This window comes from Brassica rapa, chromosome A01, assembly GCF_000309985.2.
Source record: "Brassica rapa cultivar Chiifu-401-42 chromosome A01, CAAS_Brap_v3.01, whole genome shotgun sequence".
NCBI lineage: Eukaryota > Viridiplantae > Streptophyta > Magnoliopsida > Brassicales > Brassicaceae > Brassica > Brassica rapa.
The window spans coordinates 3,537,858-3,555,753 of record NC_024795.2 but is presented as its reverse complement, the minus strand read 5'-3'; the positions used below and the strand labels follow the sequence as shown (position 1 = coordinate 3,555,753).

At 33.3% G+C, this 17,896-nt stretch overlaps 2 protein-coding genes across 2 annotated transcripts; one reads left to right on the top strand and one right to left on the bottom strand.

The window, feature by feature from the left end:
• The first annotated feature begins 58 nt into the window (after positions 1–58).
• LOC103852761 (pathogenesis-related protein PR-1) lies at positions 59–7,915 on the top strand. The gene has a single exon (XM_033292793.1). The coding sequence runs from the start codon at positions 6,574–6,576 to the stop codon at positions 7,078–7,080; it is 507 nt and encodes a 168-aa protein (XP_033148684.1). The 5' UTR covers positions 59–6,573; the 3' UTR covers positions 7,081–7,915.
• On the bottom strand, positions 7,759–11,322 carry LOC103852752 (diacylglycerol kinase 7). The gene is made up of 10 exons (XM_009129651.3): positions 10,266–11,322; positions 9,636–9,758; positions 9,410–9,547; positions 9,092–9,341; positions 8,938–9,020; positions 8,781–8,851; positions 8,612–8,689; positions 8,442–8,529; positions 8,222–8,338; positions 7,759–8,142 (listed from the first exon to the last, which is right to left on the bottom strand). The coding sequence occupies exons 1-10, from the start codon at positions 10,632–10,634 to the stop codon at positions 7,984–7,986; spliced, it is 1,476 nt and encodes a 491-aa protein (XP_009127899.1). The 5' UTR covers positions 10,635–11,322; the 3' UTR covers positions 7,759–7,983.
• Between the last annotated feature and the right edge of the window lie 6,574 nt (positions 11,323–17,896).

The following is a 17,896-nucleotide window of genomic DNA, read 5'->3' as shown; positions in this document are numbered from 1 at the left end:
AGTGTATAATAAAATAAAAAAAAACTAAATTATAAACATTTGTTGAATTCTTAATAAACGTGAACACTTTAGAAAATCTTACTTTCGAAAACATAGGAAGTATTAGTTGAACAATTTCCAATAAAGTTAAATTTAACCTTAAAATCTCAAAAACATCATTATTTTGAAACAACATAAACATTATAAAACATCGTATAATTTGAAACGGCTGGGATATTAAATATTACATTTATCATTAAGAAGTTCAAGCGGCTTCACGGATGGAGCTGTTCTAATGCCAAATGTCATAAAGACGATGAAATTGATTTTCCGGAGCTATCGCCGTTGGACATGTTCATTGAGAAAGCCTTTATCAATCAAATTTTCAGCTGAGAGGTCTAAGGTTCAAGGTGCACGACTGAAACCGAACTTAGAGCATCTCCAATGTAAAACTCCATTTTTTCCTTCAAAATGGAGTAAAAGTGAAAATAGAGTAAAATTGCTCTATCTCTACTCCATTTTTCACTTCATTAACAAACAAAAAATAGATTACTCCATTTATGGAGTAGATTTCATTATAGAGTGAGATATGGAGTTGGATTGCAGCATTCCTTACTCCATATTTATTTTTACTCCATTTTAGAAAGAAAAATGGAATGGGGATGGAGATGCCCTTAGGACACAAGAGTCCATACTCCATTCTCAATGTTGATAAGGAAATGTTTCTAAAGCATTACAACTTAATATTGTGACAATAATGATGCATATATAAAAATATATTTTAAATCTCAAACTATTTTCATGAGAGACCATAAAAACAACATGCTCATTTAAGAAGAACACAACGACTAGTAAGGTCAACTAGTTCAAACACACCATCTTTCACGAATCATCAAATCGAAATGACTAGAGAATTAAAGCGCTCAGACAACTCGGGGAGCTTAACCTCAGTAACAGGCCATTCTATCTCACCCCAAACCTCATTTCCATGGCGCTTCTCTAACATGATTTTCGCGCACCTAAGTTTCCATCCCTCTATCTCGTCGTATTCCTCAAAATTGCAGAGCCACATAACTAAAAGTTTCCCACCGTGGTTGAGTATATTAACCATACGCCACTCATACAATAGTTCGAAATTCGAGAGCTTGACGTCTATCCATTTTTTACATTTGGAATCATACCAGACTAGATTATCGGAGTAGTATGAATAACTATACATTACATCATCTATCACACTCACACACAATTTGCCTAAATATCCCAAATTATCGTGGACTTCCACGACTTCCCACGTACCTTGTTTTGGGTCATAAGCACAGTAGTTTATTTTAGTAATTAGGTAAATCTTTCCTTGAAGCCCAACTGTATTTAACCACCCCTCTTCTAGCACAGCATCTTTATGTCTAAGCAAGGGGCTCCAAGTATTAGTCTTCATGTCCAATACTTCCATCCAAGTATCATCTTCCCCGCAACCGTCAAATACATATATTTTCTCATCGAGAAAAACAGCATAGGGACACCTTCGAGCCACCAACATGCTAGGGCCATCACGCCACGTGTGACTTCGACAATCAAGAATACGAACAGATGAAGAAGGCTGTTCAGAGGAGGTCACACCGAATAAATAGATTTCCGAACCAACCACTACATTATGCAATCCATAAATGGTACGAGAGAATTAGATTCAGGAAGGGGAACCAGCGAATATTCGTTATTTGGAAGATCATCTTCTTGAGCATTGTCAACAGTTAATGTTTCAACATGAGCATGTTTCGTCCAAAGAGTGTACCATTTAAGACCAAGGTCTTTGAAACGTTCCACGCAGATATAGATGCATGGCTCTGTGGTTCCGATGCGAGAACGTGTCGTGTAGATTTCTGGAGAAAAGAGGAGAGATAGGAATCTCTTGGAGACGAGAGAGAGGTTAGGGTAATTGCATTTCGAGATACGAGCAAGAATGTTCTCAACGATTACATCTGGGAGTGAAGAAAACGAATGAGGTTGTAGATTGAGCGGCGGAAGCTGCGGTGGAGGATTGGTGTTCTTATTTTCATGCAGTTGTTCATCTTGGCGGATCATATTCAGCGAGAATTACTACCTGTCGATTGGAGAAGCCCTATAAATATTGTGTTAAACTTCAAGGTCTTGGAAGAGTACAATTAGCTTTTATATGGACCCAACAAAATCAAATTATGAAGACTTTTTCCTAACAAATCAGTAAATCTCAAAACATTAAAAATATAAGAGAGAGAAAAGAATCTAGTAATTGAAAGTTATAGAATTGGTAGATTTTATTTCTACTTATATTTTCTGAATAATTTAACAAAAGTTATAACTGAAACTTCTCTTTCTAAAAGAAAACAATTGCAGATTTATTAGATTTATTACTTAATTTAATTTAGTCATAATCTGGCAAGAGTAAAAAAAAGATCTAAAGAGATAATACAGATCCTAAAAAGTTTGGAAACAAACGTTCAATTAAAAAAAATATCAAATATTTTTTTCAAAATCATCACTTAAGTTAGTAAACGTTTGTTTCCAAACTTTTATGAATACATAAACTTTAAAAATCACTTAAGTTATCATGCTGCTTTCAACGAGACAAATGATGCAGATAACCTACAGCTAGCAGGCAACTGGAACCAAGAGGTTTGGAATCTAAGAACAGCGCCTAAAGTCAAAATGTTAATTTGGAAGGTTCTGAGAGGAACTATGCTGCTGATTTAGTAGCAAAGCAGTTGCTTGGTGTAAGTGAGGCCTTTATGACCTCCAACTAACTTTTATTAATTGAATGAAGTGTGTTTCAAAAAAAAAAAACTACATAAAATTCCATTAGTATTTTCCTAGGCATCTGCTTAGTGAATTTGAAATTAAAATGCATCATTCTGCCTCAATGTTAATAACGTACACAAATCTAGATAGCAACGACCAACTGAGCCCTGAACAGAAATAGGATCAATAACATAACGATGCGACGGGGGACTGACAAAAAAAACGATGTATAATCACTCACACACAAAAACGTAGTAATCTCATTGGATAGGTCTAGCAGGTTGTCCTATTATTCTTCCCCAAGAAAGAGACAATACTCTTTTGGGAGCAGCAATATTCTCCATGATGCTATGAAAGCTTTGAACGCAGCTGGACGAGTATACGCTTATCGAACTTCATTGCTTTGGGTACCCAAATTCATACATTTATCATGTCATTTATGCGACAAATGTGATGGAATTTAGGTGGTTCATTCAACATCAAACCTTAAGGATCTTACGTGACCCTACGAACAACAATTGTCTTATCGGTCCATCATCGCTCAAGCTCTTGCGTAGTGTCCTGATCAACATAACCTGTATAGTACTCTGCAGCATATCTTTCTTTTCGTTACTTATACAACTAGGCAAGGAACCCGTGCGATGTCGCACAGTAACTCATTTATAAAAATAGATATTTCATATTTTATAAGATAATCTTTTATAGAAAACTGTTTGCAATTTTTTGTAAATAAATAAATGTGTTACAAAAATAAGTTATCTTTTATAATGAGAAGATATGACTCTTTAAAACTAAATAATTGTAGAAACATACTTATTGGAATATTTCAATTATTTTAAACTAATTTATTTTACAATGAAAAAACACCACTCTTAATATTAATAGAGTTCAGTTTTTTTTTTGGTATGAAAAGACATAAATTTTTCTATAATGAAGAAACACAACTCTTACAATAATACACTTCAGTTTTTATAAAAATATATCTTTTTAAAAATGTAAAATACAATTCTTAAAACTAATACATTTTTTATATGAAAAGACTCAATTTCTAACATTATTTCAGATTATTATTACTAGTTTTTTTATAATGAGAAGACACAACGCTTAAAACTATTAATTGTAGAAAAACACCTACTGAGATATTTTTAACTACTTTTAAACTAATTTATTTTTTATGATGAAAAGTTACAACTTAAAACTAATAGAGTTCATTTTTCATAAAAGACACAATTCTTAAAATCAATAGAGTTTAGTTTATTGTGAAAAGACATAACTTTTTTTTATAATGAAGATACACAACATATGAAACTAATAGACTTCATTTATTTTTATAAAAAAGGCATACCTTTCTAATATATTCTACTACGTAAAAACACAATTCTTATAACTAACATATTTCAGTTTTTGTGGAAAGACACGTCCAAACAAAATTTTCAAAGTCTGAGTCCAATGACATCTCTTCGTTCGTACAGAAGTATAACACTAATTTGACAAAAGGTGTCAAAAAACTAGAAATCACCTTGGAACAAGTGGGACTACAGGCTACAGCCTTTGATATCTCTCCATTCTCTATTATTGCAAGCCTTTAGTGAAAAAAAAATTTGAAGAGAAAAAGATGGTACCAACTTCGTTGTTCCAAAACCCATTAATATTTAATTAATGGAATCTAGTAATTAAACACCTACAAATATAGAACAAGACGTAACTTTGATTAATAAAAATCTTAAAAGATATAAAAGAACCAATGGAAAGAGTACAATATCAGAGAGAATGACATATATAAATAAATCTTTTAAAGAGGTGCCATTGTTATTCGAGGAAGACGTTGGTTCAGGGATGACAAAATATGTCGTTTGCTTTAAGAAACGAAGATGTTGTTTGCTTCACCAGGAGATGCATTTTGTTTTTCCTATAAAAAATGATAACATCAACAGTTAACAAAAAAAAAAACAGGTTTGCTAATTAGGAGGCACATGAATAACAAATAAAGTTTTGTGTTTGATTTATTTCTTCAGGATCTTTGATGATCAATTGAAAAAGTGAATCTCTCTTTTTCTCTCTATTTTTTATTTGTTTTAAATTATGATTTACTAATACACACAACTTTACAACTCTTTATATAGAGAGTTAAAGGTTACAATGATTAATAACCAATACCAAAAATTGCAATGGTTCTTAACCAAAATTTACTATTATGAATAGTTGCAATAGTTCATCTGTAAAGACTACAATCATCAATAGGTACAATAATTTATAGATATATCTTACAAAAAAATTAAATTATCTAAAAATTAAATTTTCTGAAATTTATAGATAATTTTAATATTATATTTAAATGTATATAAAATAGATAGGAAAATAAAATAAAATATAGCTCATTTAAAAAGTTATGCATAATTTAGGATAACAATATATGTCCTCAGCAATTTTGAGAATCCTTAAAAAATTATGCATTTTTAAAAAATAAAAAACAAATCTTTAGACAAAAAAGCGTTGAAATAATATTAGAAAAATTTATGAGAAAAATCTGTATTTTATATTTTATCTACAATTTCTTAAGCTTTGCAAAGAAATCATGCCTACTATTTTTTGCTTATAACGTTTCATTTGAATGTCTTTTAAAAAAATTTATCCAAGTAACTGCTTAAAACTTTTTTTTTCCACCATTTTATTATTAGTTCAGTACTGAAATTTTTATTTTGAGAAATGCATGGCAGAGATATTTATAGAAGTTAAAAATCTATTTGAATAGTCACAACTCTTTTATTTGAATAGTCGCATTCTTCCAATTTAAAGGTAGTTATTTTGAAAAGGTACTTATAAGAAAAATCACAATTTTTCACTTTTTAAAAGATATTTACATGAATAGTTACAACTTATCAATTTTTTTACAAAAAAAAAGACACAACATAACCCATTACTCTAACATATACACATCTCATAAACAAAGAATTGTACAAAGAGATTTTTGAGTATTTACGTCATAAAAAATAACACAACTATTTAGACAATTTTTAGAAAAGACACAACTTTCCAACATTGAAGTTTTTGAAAAAACACAACCATTTTTAGATTTTTGAGAAAAGATACAACCTTTCAACATAAGTGAGATTCACAACCTTTGGAATTAACTGAGATTGCTATTATTAGTAGATAATAAAGCTTGGCTTTGAACTTGTTGACAATCAGCATAGAATATAATGTTCATAGTTAATCATGTAGTGCATTAGAGTTATACTTTTGTTGCACTATGTGGGCTTTTAGGCGTTTTATCTCATTTGCATTTTGGATCCAACACAACTCCAACCTGGTCTAATGAGAACCACTTTGAAACTTATACTATCAGTTATATAAAATGTCAAATGGTAATAATAAATTAAAACTAAACTTTATGCCTAAATATTGCCGGCTGACTTAGTTAAAAAACAATTATCGGTTATATAAATAATATTATACCATTAACGAACAATTCTTTACATTAAATCATCTCGCCTCCCAAGACTTTTTTGGGGTAGTCTACAATATCGATTAATATATAACTTACCTACTATGCATAAAATATACGTTAAGCATATATAAACTACTATAATACATGCTTAGTTATATACAAAATCTAAGAATTCAAAACAAATTCAAATGTGGCTATCATAATCGAACATGTACACCACTAATAATAGAGTTGAAATTTCATCACTAAAACCTTATTTTAGTATATAAAATAAAAATACATATCACTAAAAAATCATATAAACAAATTTCCCCTCACGATTTGAAGCTTATATAAAACCAAAGTAAACACCATTAGGTGAAGCTTCACCCGCAATGGCTTCTCCTAAACACATTAATAGGTTTTCGTCTGCATTCGCGGCTCTCATACTAATACTCGTAGCATGTTTTCATTGCGTTGATGCTGCAAACTACCAACAACAATTCGTGGGTCCACAAAACGCAGCAAGAGCTCGCTTGAGGCTCAAACCGCTAAAGTGGGACGCCAAACTAGCCCGTTACGCGCAGTGGTGGGCCAACCAGAGGCGCCGTGACTGCGCCTTGATCCATTCGAATGGACCGTACGGTGAGAATCTATTCTGGGGATCAGGCAAAAGATGGAGCCCGGTTCAAGCCGCTAATGGATGGTTGTCCGAAGCAAGGAGCTATAACTATTACTCCAACTCGTGTAGGGCCGAGATGTGTGGCCATTACACGCAGATTGTGTGGAAGAACACGCAGAGGATAGGCTGCGCTCACGTGATTTGCAATGGCGGACGCGGTGTGTTATTCGCTTGCAATTACTTTCCACCGGGGAATTTTCTTGGGGTGAGGCCTTATTGAGTATGATCCATTTGTACATCTCACAAAAAAAACTCATACCAAAAGAAGTTGTTCTTGCGTTCATTTTATTCTTTCTTTTGTATACAGCGTTATTTATTATTGGTGAAGTTTTAACGTGCGGTCGGGAAAACCAGACAACGATTGTTTTCGGACGTTTTCTTATGTATGTTTGTGTGAGGACCATTTCCTTTGGTTAATAAGACTTAAGTAATTATATACATATCTCAAATTTTGGACAATAAACTATTTTAATCTAGTAGTCTCAAATTATTTCTAAACTCTATATTTTAAAAAAATGATGATTAAAATAATAATGATGTAGTTTTAAAAGTTAATAGCTCTATTTATATCTTGACAAAAAAAAAGTAGCTCTGTTTATATATATTTAACGTTTTTTAAAATTATAAACCCAAAATTTTGAAGTATATCTAAAATTAAAAAGTTTTAGATCCTTTTTTTTTTGAAACACTTACTCAAATTTTAAAGTTTTAGATCCTAAGTTTTAGATCCTAATATATACTTTTCATAACAGTTAGGAATTGTATCATAGAATAGTTATATCACAGGGTCATTCTCAATGTTGTCACTAAATCGATTGCAAAACAGTGAAGAAAAGACATGGATAAGCATATTAAACATGACGAGTTTACAAGATTTAAAGACAAGACCATCTTCAAATGATTGCTTGAAACTTGACTGTTTTTTAATAGATACTGAAAACATCATCATAAATTACAATCCCTTCCAAAAATACATTCATCATAGGCACAACAACAACAACAACATCAGCAGCAGAAGATGAACAGAGATGGCTATTTTGACTAATTAATAAAAATACAAATAGATCAGGCTCCTCTTTTTTCCTATCACATCATCTCATAAAACCTCTGGAAAATGCTGAGATCATTCACCATTGATCATTAGCGACTGAAAAGGAACCTTTTTGATCTCCACAAAAGTAGAATAATCAGTTTTCATCGGTTGCTTCCATGGCTCACCATCCATTTGCAAGAACGCATCTTTCCAATCACCTCCTCTTAGTTCAAACCTAATCGCAGCAGCCTGAAAATATTGATAAAACCGGTCAAGATGAAACCGAGGCTAAACCGGGACATGACCGAGGACAGATTGTTTTCTATACCTGAGCAATGTGCTTAGCCGTGATGATTTGAGCCATTACAAATGACGCATGCCAACCTTGCTTCAATCCAAAAATCTCTATCAGCCCGTCATCACAATGCGCCTCCACAAATCCTCTCTGTGAACAAAAAAAAAAAGAAAACCTATTTTGTTGAAGCTTGAAGAGCAAGCAAAGAAACAAAACATTAGTGTACTGAATTTTTTTTTTAGAGAAACATTACCTTCTCTAGATAGTTTGGTTTCAGATTACCCCATGGATGTCTTCCACTTCCATAGTTATCAAGATTCAATACCACAATGGATCTCACGCTACACAAAAAGAAAACAGAGAGATTGTATAAGTGAATGATAATGTTTTTTTAACCAATGCATATAATTAAACTTTTTGTACCTTTTAGGAATCAGGATCTCTTCCCACTCGGAGCAATTTGCCTTTTTAATATGGATTTTCATTATGTTTCTTAGTCCCCTACAAAAATTCATCTTACCACAACATGTCAACACAACAAAAGATAGAGAGGAGTAGAACTCAGAATAAGCTCTTCACTGGAAATACTAACCTTAAACCTGGATTACTGACACAAGGTGTACAAAACCAACCTTGAGTGCAACTATAACTTGAGTAAATAATCTGCAGTGTGATTCATAATCTCATTATATACCCTATAAACTCAGCTAATAAGTGAAACATTAGCTTTTTAACAAAAATATAACAACCTTATTTGTAACGGGACCTTGAGCTAGATATGGCTTCTCATTGCGGAGATGGTGGAATCCATATGCAACTTGAGCATCCATACCTTAACAAAACAATACAAGTGTTACCTCAAAAAAAAAATGAGTACAAGGATACTGAATAAGAGAAAGTTACCTATGCTGAAGTAGTTGTAAAATACTCCTTCATATGACTTTGCTTTAGGAGGTACATCTCCTTCGGCATCCAAAGCCTGATCAAGTGCAGTTTCCTCAGAAGGCTTCAAAGAATAAGGAGGATCCACGACTTCTCCAGATGGCATCGACGCTACAATACTCCAGCTATCTAATTTAGCAACGGGGCCTAGAGTTGCTCGGTGTAATGTTCTTTTCATAGCAGATCTCCAAGCAAAAGGAAATGCACCACCCTAAAGAGACATAAAGAGTGAGAAACAGTTATTCAAAACCTAAGAGAAACATTATTAGACTCACTCACCCAATTAAAACTCCTAGAGAGGTCGTTTCCTGTACCGAGAGGAATGACACCAACGGGAGGAATATGTGATTTTCCTTCTTTGTGAAGCTCACCGAGACAACCAAGTACCCAACCAACTGTACCATCACCACCTGCCACCTATAATCATCATTATGACCACTCACTTAACAAATTCAATTCCAATTGCTGAAGATGGTCACAAAATATATATATACATATCACTCACCATGATCCGTATCCTTTCTCTGCATTCTCTTGCGCATTCATCTCCTTTCGCTGCAATAGTCTCCAAACACGCCAAACCGTACCGTACAAATTCATGGGGCTTCACTTCTGTTAGATCAAATACCTGTAATTGTATAATAACCACCATGAGCTCACAAAGCAAGTACAATTATCAGAATTGCAAAAAAAAAAAAAAAAAAAAAACTACAATCCGAGTAATAAAGTTTCTGCCTTTTTCATGACAAGTAAAATTTTAACCTTTTTCAAGTACCAAAGAAAACTTTTTGACACAGGAATCAGAATCTTTTAAGTCAAAACAGTGTCTGACTTCCACTGACTAGAATCAGAGAAAGACATGAGATTTGATCCTGACAAAACACTAAGAATGTTCTAGCTCTCAAACCCACATAGATTCTGCTTGTACCACATACTTTAGATCAGAGTGATGCCATCCACAATCTAAACCCAAATCTAGATTTAAGATCCTCTTCATATAAGTGAAGAAGTAATGACCCAGAACCATGAACTAAGTTAATTTCACCCAACATCAAATATAAATGCAAAGTTGAAGTAAGATGAGTTCAAAAGTTACGATCTTTAATTTCTGATATACAAAACAAGAACAAGTGACCTGTTCTTCGCTCATCAACTGTTGAAGCCTCTCTTTAAGAACAGGTCCATGACGACCTCCACTTTTAGGATTAATAAACACAACCATCGGTGTATGAGGAGCTAACTCCTCCGTAGCGGCGGCGGCGGCGCCGGGAAGTACCAAATGGTCCGGAACCGCGGTGGAGTCTTTCCGCTTGATGCAATCTCGCATGGCGAGTCGGAGATACTCAGGCATCACTATCCTCCGACGAAGCTCCTCTCTGTCTACACCGAAGTTACCGAAACCACAGCCTCTCATCGTCACCGCGTCATCAGTCTTCGCAGACGGTCGTGCAACCACGAAGTTAGTCGTCGACGCCTCGCCGACGGACCTCGGTGTCTCCTCCATATCTCTCCGGTGATCAAATTCGTTAGTGAACAACAGATTAAAATTAATATTAAAAAAAAAAACTGAAACTTGATCGAACTTCGAAGACTTGAGTTCTGTTCCCGAGACAATTCAAAAGCTTTTTTTATTTATTTGTTTTAAGTTTTTTAAGTGTTTCGAAGACAGAGCTAATCTGTATGTTCGATGCGATGTGCATGTGTTTAGTAGATTTTCCCGAAAAGCTTTATTTATGACTTTTCTAAACTGTAACTAGAAAATGCCCACATGTGGACTACACATTTACATAACTGCCACTTAAAGCTTTATAAAGTTTACTTGATTTTTTTCCTTTCTTGTGAAAGCATTTTTGAAATTTTAGACTGAGTTTACGTAACATTACTAGAGTCAAATAGTACAATAAGAAGATGTTTTTTTTTTTTTTTGTTCTATGAGTTAATCCTCAATTTTTTTTTTTACATTCTTGCCCTAATAACTTTTAAGATCTTATGAACGGCAGATTTGATATATGGTTTGTAATTTTGTACTATAAAGCAGTGTATTAAATGCGAGGTACTTGTTGCACGTTGTGAATGTAAAAGGGTAAAAAGGACAATCAATATATCAGTGGGCTGGGTCAGGATAAACATATGGGCATATTTATGATTATTATTGTCTTACTTACTGGTGTTGTTGGATCGTGAAGCTGTCATATCCATATATTTATTGCATCTTATCAACGGTGTGCTACATAACCACTTTTTAAGTTTACTAGAGTCTTTTTTTTTTTTTTTCCATCTGAATTTAATTTATAAAACTGAGAAACATACAAAGATGGAATCCAAACCGGCGGAAACACATTACAATCCCCGGAAACTTAGCTCACAAAAGAGAATCTAGAACCCAAACAACGGGCAACACATAACAACTACAATTATCACTAGATAAAACTACACTCCTGCATCTAAACCCATAAACAATCCTAGACCAGGAGAAAGAAGAAAGTCCTTTAATCATTGAAACAGCCGGAACTCTTGCCGAAACCCATACAAGCACAAGAGAGAGTGAGCGATGCAGTGACCAATACAACGAAACCAAACTCAACATACCTGAACCTCCAGTTCACGATACCAAGCCAGAACCACAAAACCTACCAAATTCAAGAGGAAACAAACACCTGAGGTTAAACGCCCCTTCTCAACCAAACCTTCGTCGGCAGGCCTAAGACCTCAACCTCTCTGTATTGCTTCAACGAACGAAGCCACCGAGGAACAGAGAAACATAAGACCATCCGGGAGAAACACTTATTAAAAGGCCGGGAGAAGGACTCCTTAACTGATATGGAGAGGTGACAGGATATCTGAAACTTCTGAAGGATGTAGGCCTGTTCTGCTCACCACACAACACTACGCCACCGTTACCCCACCGCTTACACCGTTACTGAAACAAGACCGAAGACAACCACTAAAACCCAATAGAGAAGCTTTAGATTCAAACTCCCGAGAGAAACAAGATCAGAGTACACAGATCTGAGGAAACTCGAAACTGGTTCCATCCATCGAACTTCACCGGCGCTAGAGACACGATATCCTCTTTAAACAAGACAAAAGACAAACCTCTAAACCTCCTTGTTCCTCAAACGAGCATGAACCTGATGGGGAAGAGATGTTGCCGGAGAGCAACCTAAGAACCACCAACTGCTACAGCCATAGATGAAAGAAGACAAGAAAATCATCTTCGGTGCCGGCGAGGAGCGCCAAACACCGGAGAACGGCGGATCTAAACCAGACGGGGGCTTGGCGGCGTGCTTGGTTGAGAGAGAGATATTATGCCTAGCAAAAAAGGTATTTAAGTTTACTAGAGTCTAGAATTGATTTTCTCTTTTAACTGTCAAAAACATTACCACAAGTACAACCACGTCTGATTTTCAGACAAAATCTAGCAAGAGTCTAGATACCATAAGTTGAGAGTGTGTAAACAAAAAAAAAACTTCCTAGAGCTGAGAGAGATAATTTGTGAAATTACCTAAACCCTAACCAAGTTTCACTTTATATCTCATTTGATAAACTGTCACTCCCAAAGACAAGAGAGGCAGCCTGTGAAAATGATTCGTTAAAAAGCAAAAATCATCAAAACATTTGAACCTAAGAGTAGACGAAAAGAAGAAAAAGGTATATTCAATTGATTACATGGTGTTGGCGTCTTCAATTCAACAGAAGTAATATGGAGCGGTTTTTTGGATCCATGTCTAACTAAAGCCCATAATAGCTTTGGGTGCATGGTTTTATAGCCCACTAGTGGTGTAAAGGGCCCCTATACACTTAATTCTCATAGTTTACTAACTCACCTTGAAAAGAATTCAATTAGTTAATTAACTATGTAAAAATCCGAATAAACGAAATCGACCCAACCCCGCATAACTGAAGAAACCGATCAAAACCAAGTTGGTTTAAAATTTGTACACTTTTATGTATCTAAAACTTTTAAAACAAATTTAAACCAAACTAAAATTCAAATTTGCGGAGATGTTTCAACCACACATCAGATAATTATCAAAATCACTTTTTATATCCCCTTCATATTGGTTGGAAATTTATAGAACAGGAAAGGTTGAATCATAACCTATCTGATTTTGCAATGACTTATTTTAATTAGTTTTGAATCTTAAACCAGCATTACTATTTTCAATATTTTAATAAACCAATTTTCTTATCAGAATCATCCTTGTTATTGGTAATGCATCATTTTCACACCATAAACGATTTTTGGTGTCTTTCAAATTAATCTGAATTTGGATATTAGTGAAAATCATATAAAATGTGTAGATTAGCATATAGTGATATAACTGGTTTGGACCCCCAAAAGAAAAGTAATATTAGTGGCTGCCAAAAGAAAAAAGAGCCATACAGTGATAGAAATGGAAATTGGAAGTCTGCCAAATTGTTGTGGACCGTCGCCTTGAGAGGGAAAGGTGGACATGTAGTCATCATGTACATATTCACATTTTCTTAGCGTCAAAGTTTCGAAACCGCGTCAAAAAAATAAAAAAAAATTATGATTCAACTTGTTTTCAATTCGTTATTTTGAATTGAATCAAATACGTTTTGCTTATAGCACTCTGCATTCGGCAATAAAGTTCGACTCTACTCTCTAATACGTAATCCAATAGATTAGTCTAATTAATTACTATAAAAAAACTTGATCATAAGAAATGCATAAAATATTTCAATTAAGGATATTTTGAAACAAGTAAGCGTGGTATCATGTGATACTTGAATCACTCAAAGTACACCAAGAATTTGTATTTATTACTCCTATAACAAAAGAAAAGTGAGCCATCAATGTGATTCGCCCCTACCAACTAATGAACTTAATGGGTTTAGCTTATATTAAAAATTGGGGTTTACAATCTTAATATCAGGTTAGTCAATCTTCTCGTTAGCAATTTTGACTCTATTGTTATATTCATCAGTAGTAATCAGACGTGTTTCGCATTTGTTGCGCCTTACGCGGGTATCATGTACTGTATTTGACAAATACATTTGTGACCTAGACTGTACGTAGTCTTCCTTATCTGGAGTCAATCTTTAAATGAATTTTCTCACCCTTCTTAATAAAGCAGCCTCAAAATCAGGGGACTAGACTTCTTACTCCATTTGAGGGGATATCTAATAACGTCATTGACACAATTTTTTAATTCAGTAATATTATAAAGCAGGTAACAAACTTACAGTGCCTCTTATTAACGCTAGCATCGCTTATCTATACTATTAAAGCAGAATCCCTAATAGGATTCTGCCCCTGCCTTTTAAAGTTAATTACAATGATATGCCACTGCATTTTTTTTCAATAATGAATTAATAAAACAAATAAATAAAGGACTATATTCCAAAGGAAAAATCTAACGTATTCTCCACTTAACATATTTTTCAGAACCATCCATACAGCTCGTGGGACCAAAATCAAACGTATTCTCCACTTAACATATTTTTCAAAACCAACCAGTGTGTTAATGTGTTATTGAGTTTGATCCTCATACTACATAAGTAATTCAAAGTTTCATACACACTTCTCAACATCAATGTTAGGTTCATACACACTTCTCTTTCGTATTAAGGCATTAAGAATGTGTCTACGTTTTCATATCATACATCAAAACTGCATATTGTAATGCATATAGTCATTTCCGAATATCATTCTTACAGATGTGTACTATACGTGTTATCCAACATTCTATATATTTGAATAATTTTTTCAAAAAGCAACAGAATTACACTTCGGTTTACAAATTCATAACAAAAGAATCTCATTTTTTTAGAAATAGTGAACGCCCATCTTCATCTATATTTTTACGTAAAGTTTCTCATCTAAATTCATATTTTTTAGATATTTTTGAGAGTGGTCAATTCATGAGTTTCAAACTTGAGAAAAAAATAAAAGATACACAATTTGTATGATACAATATAGGGAGACACAATATATTGTATAATATAGATATTAACTTCGAAAATAATCTCTATCAATTTCTCTTAAAACAGCATCGAAAAGTAGAAAAATATATAATACATGTTTCCAAAATAATCTCACCGAATTTGCTCATCATTAAAATAGGATCCGCAAATATTTGAATCAATAACGACACTATCTATATTTTGATTCAGAATATCTATCAAGTTTATATTTTAGAATATGCTGCACGTGATTCCTTAAATACTATTAACCTAAACACCTAAATCGTTTTCCTATTGTTATTATAAATATGACTGCGTCAAACGCAGTCGAACGCTTTCTAGCACAAACCATTACACTCCAGAATCAAAACCCTATGGCTCCTACTATGTCACCATAACTTCATGCATTCATCGTCTGAGACTTTGCAAGGATTCTTGCATTTAGATATCTGAATAAAGATATGGATATATCTATACCTTTGTTTTTCTCTAACTTTGTGTGAACAGCGACTGCATGGGTTGTGATAACTGCTTTCTGTTGGGAATAAAGTGTTTATTTCTCAAAAATATATGAAAATAAATTTCCAACTTTTATATCATTTTAAATATCTATTAATATTTTTAACTTAAAAAATCAGCAAAACTATAATTGTATTAGATAATCAAATATTAAACCACATACTTTTATAATTATAAATATTTTGTCATTTTAAAATAATATTTTTTAAAATAATATTTTTTTAAAAATTCCGCGCTTTTAAAGCGCGGGTCAAAATCTAGTAAAGAAATAAAGATGAAATCATCAGTGTTACAAAAAAAAAGATGAAATCATCATTCTATAATTATATATTTGCAGGCTTTTGAACGAATATGTTTTGTCAGAGAAAATAGAGGGGTTTATGCCACCATCGTGGAAGAACAATGGGGTTTGGAACAGCGATGTTATTATTCTTTAACTATGTAAACGTGGGGACTTTTTTTGTTAGGTGTAATGTTCCTATGAACTCCAAAATGTCTAAAATAGCTGAACAAAAAGAAAATCCCATTAAATTTTTTTCTGTGGTCGATAAATCTTATTGAAATGTCTCGTGAGATGGTTAACTTCGTGAAATGATAACCAAAAGCTCAATCCGCTTTTTTTAGTTCAGTTCGGTCGGAAATTTGATAGAATTATTCTGACACCGCAATTATTAACTCTCGAAAATGTTATATTTTTTGGCAAAAATGTTTCGATATTTTAAATACATTTTTGGACAAATTATACACCAAAAACATTATTAGAGGGGGAAAAAAGTAAAATAACAAAACAAGAACTTTATTTTTATTTTGAATAATTTATGATTCGGTTTAACGTTGATCTATTGTTTCTTAATCTATATTTCGTTAGTATTTTTTTCTTAGTATTATTATTATGATGTTCAATACTTTGGTGAATTTATAGTATTGAACATCATAATAATAATAAGTTTTATAAGTGATCTTTGAGAAAGTTTTTTTCATCTGTCCAGGATTCATATATATACCATATGAAAAAGTGGTATTTAAAGCATAATTAAAAGGCAAAGTTGTCATTGCGTAGAAACAGTAGGTCGACAAGAATTGTACGTATAGTTGTAATAAATGCAGAAAGCTGAAACTCTCAACTCTTTTCAAACTTGCACTTTTATGTTCATCGGCCTTTACGATAAAACTATTCTTCTGCGTCAGCTTTTTTTTTTCTCTTTTTATTCCATCGCTACACGACAATTTCCGCCTCGTCCAAGAACCCAAAGACCCCATCGTAGACTTGTACAGAATGACTCCGAAACAATTAGGATATCCAAAGATAGTCCAAATCTTAATTTAGCCCTTCACTTACAGATTTGAAACTCATTTTTATTTGTGTGTTTTGTTAGGAGCGTATATGATATTTGGGCGGTGATTATGGATTTTGCTAAGATAATATAAGAATCGGTACTAACCAAAACTCACTAAATTGTACATGCATATAGTATCTGATGTGATAATATCTAATATAGAATGTAACACCTGGGAGTATTCTGACTGCAGATGTTTACCTAGTTAACCTTTCGTTTTTTGGAAACAAGGGATTAGGATATATCTTTTATCGATGTATGCAGTACTCCTATTTAGTTAGTCCTAATCATAAAACATAAATAATTTTAATGAAATATTCGGAAGTTAAAATAAGAGGTGTGTGGAGTATGGACAAGAGAAGAGAGTTTTTTTTTTTGACAAGGGAAGAGTATAACAGAGAAAAGTTTAGTGTAAAAAGGCTGCAAAGGACTAGTTGGTTAAAAAGTGAGTTAACTCGATAAACGCGTAACCCAAAGGCAAAGCGTGCGCTACTCTTACCCAGTTACTTTTTATATTTTCTACTTTACGCTGGTAAATTAAATAAAGGTTACGCTCGTAAATTGCATGCAAGTAGTTTGATCGACTGCTTGGACGATTTTTTCTCTCTTTCTACCTTTTTGGAGTTGTCAACAACTTAAATTAACTAATTTATTCATCTTGAACTAGATGGATCTTATGGCAAATCAATACCTACACTAATTATTTTATTGAGACATGAATATATGTTTAGTCAAAAAAAACATGAATATGTATTTGAGTTTCCTTGCATTATTGGTTCTGACAAATGAAATGTGACAAGTTATGAAGGGTAACAAATTATGAAAAGACAATGAGTTTGGTGTAGAAGTATGAGTCTTTTTGCACAAAATAGATTGTGTATTAAATGGTCTCTGAATTTATTGGGTCGGCTCGCACATCGGCACATGTGATGACCTTACAATTCTTGTCTATACATTTAATATTCTCTATCCAAACAAT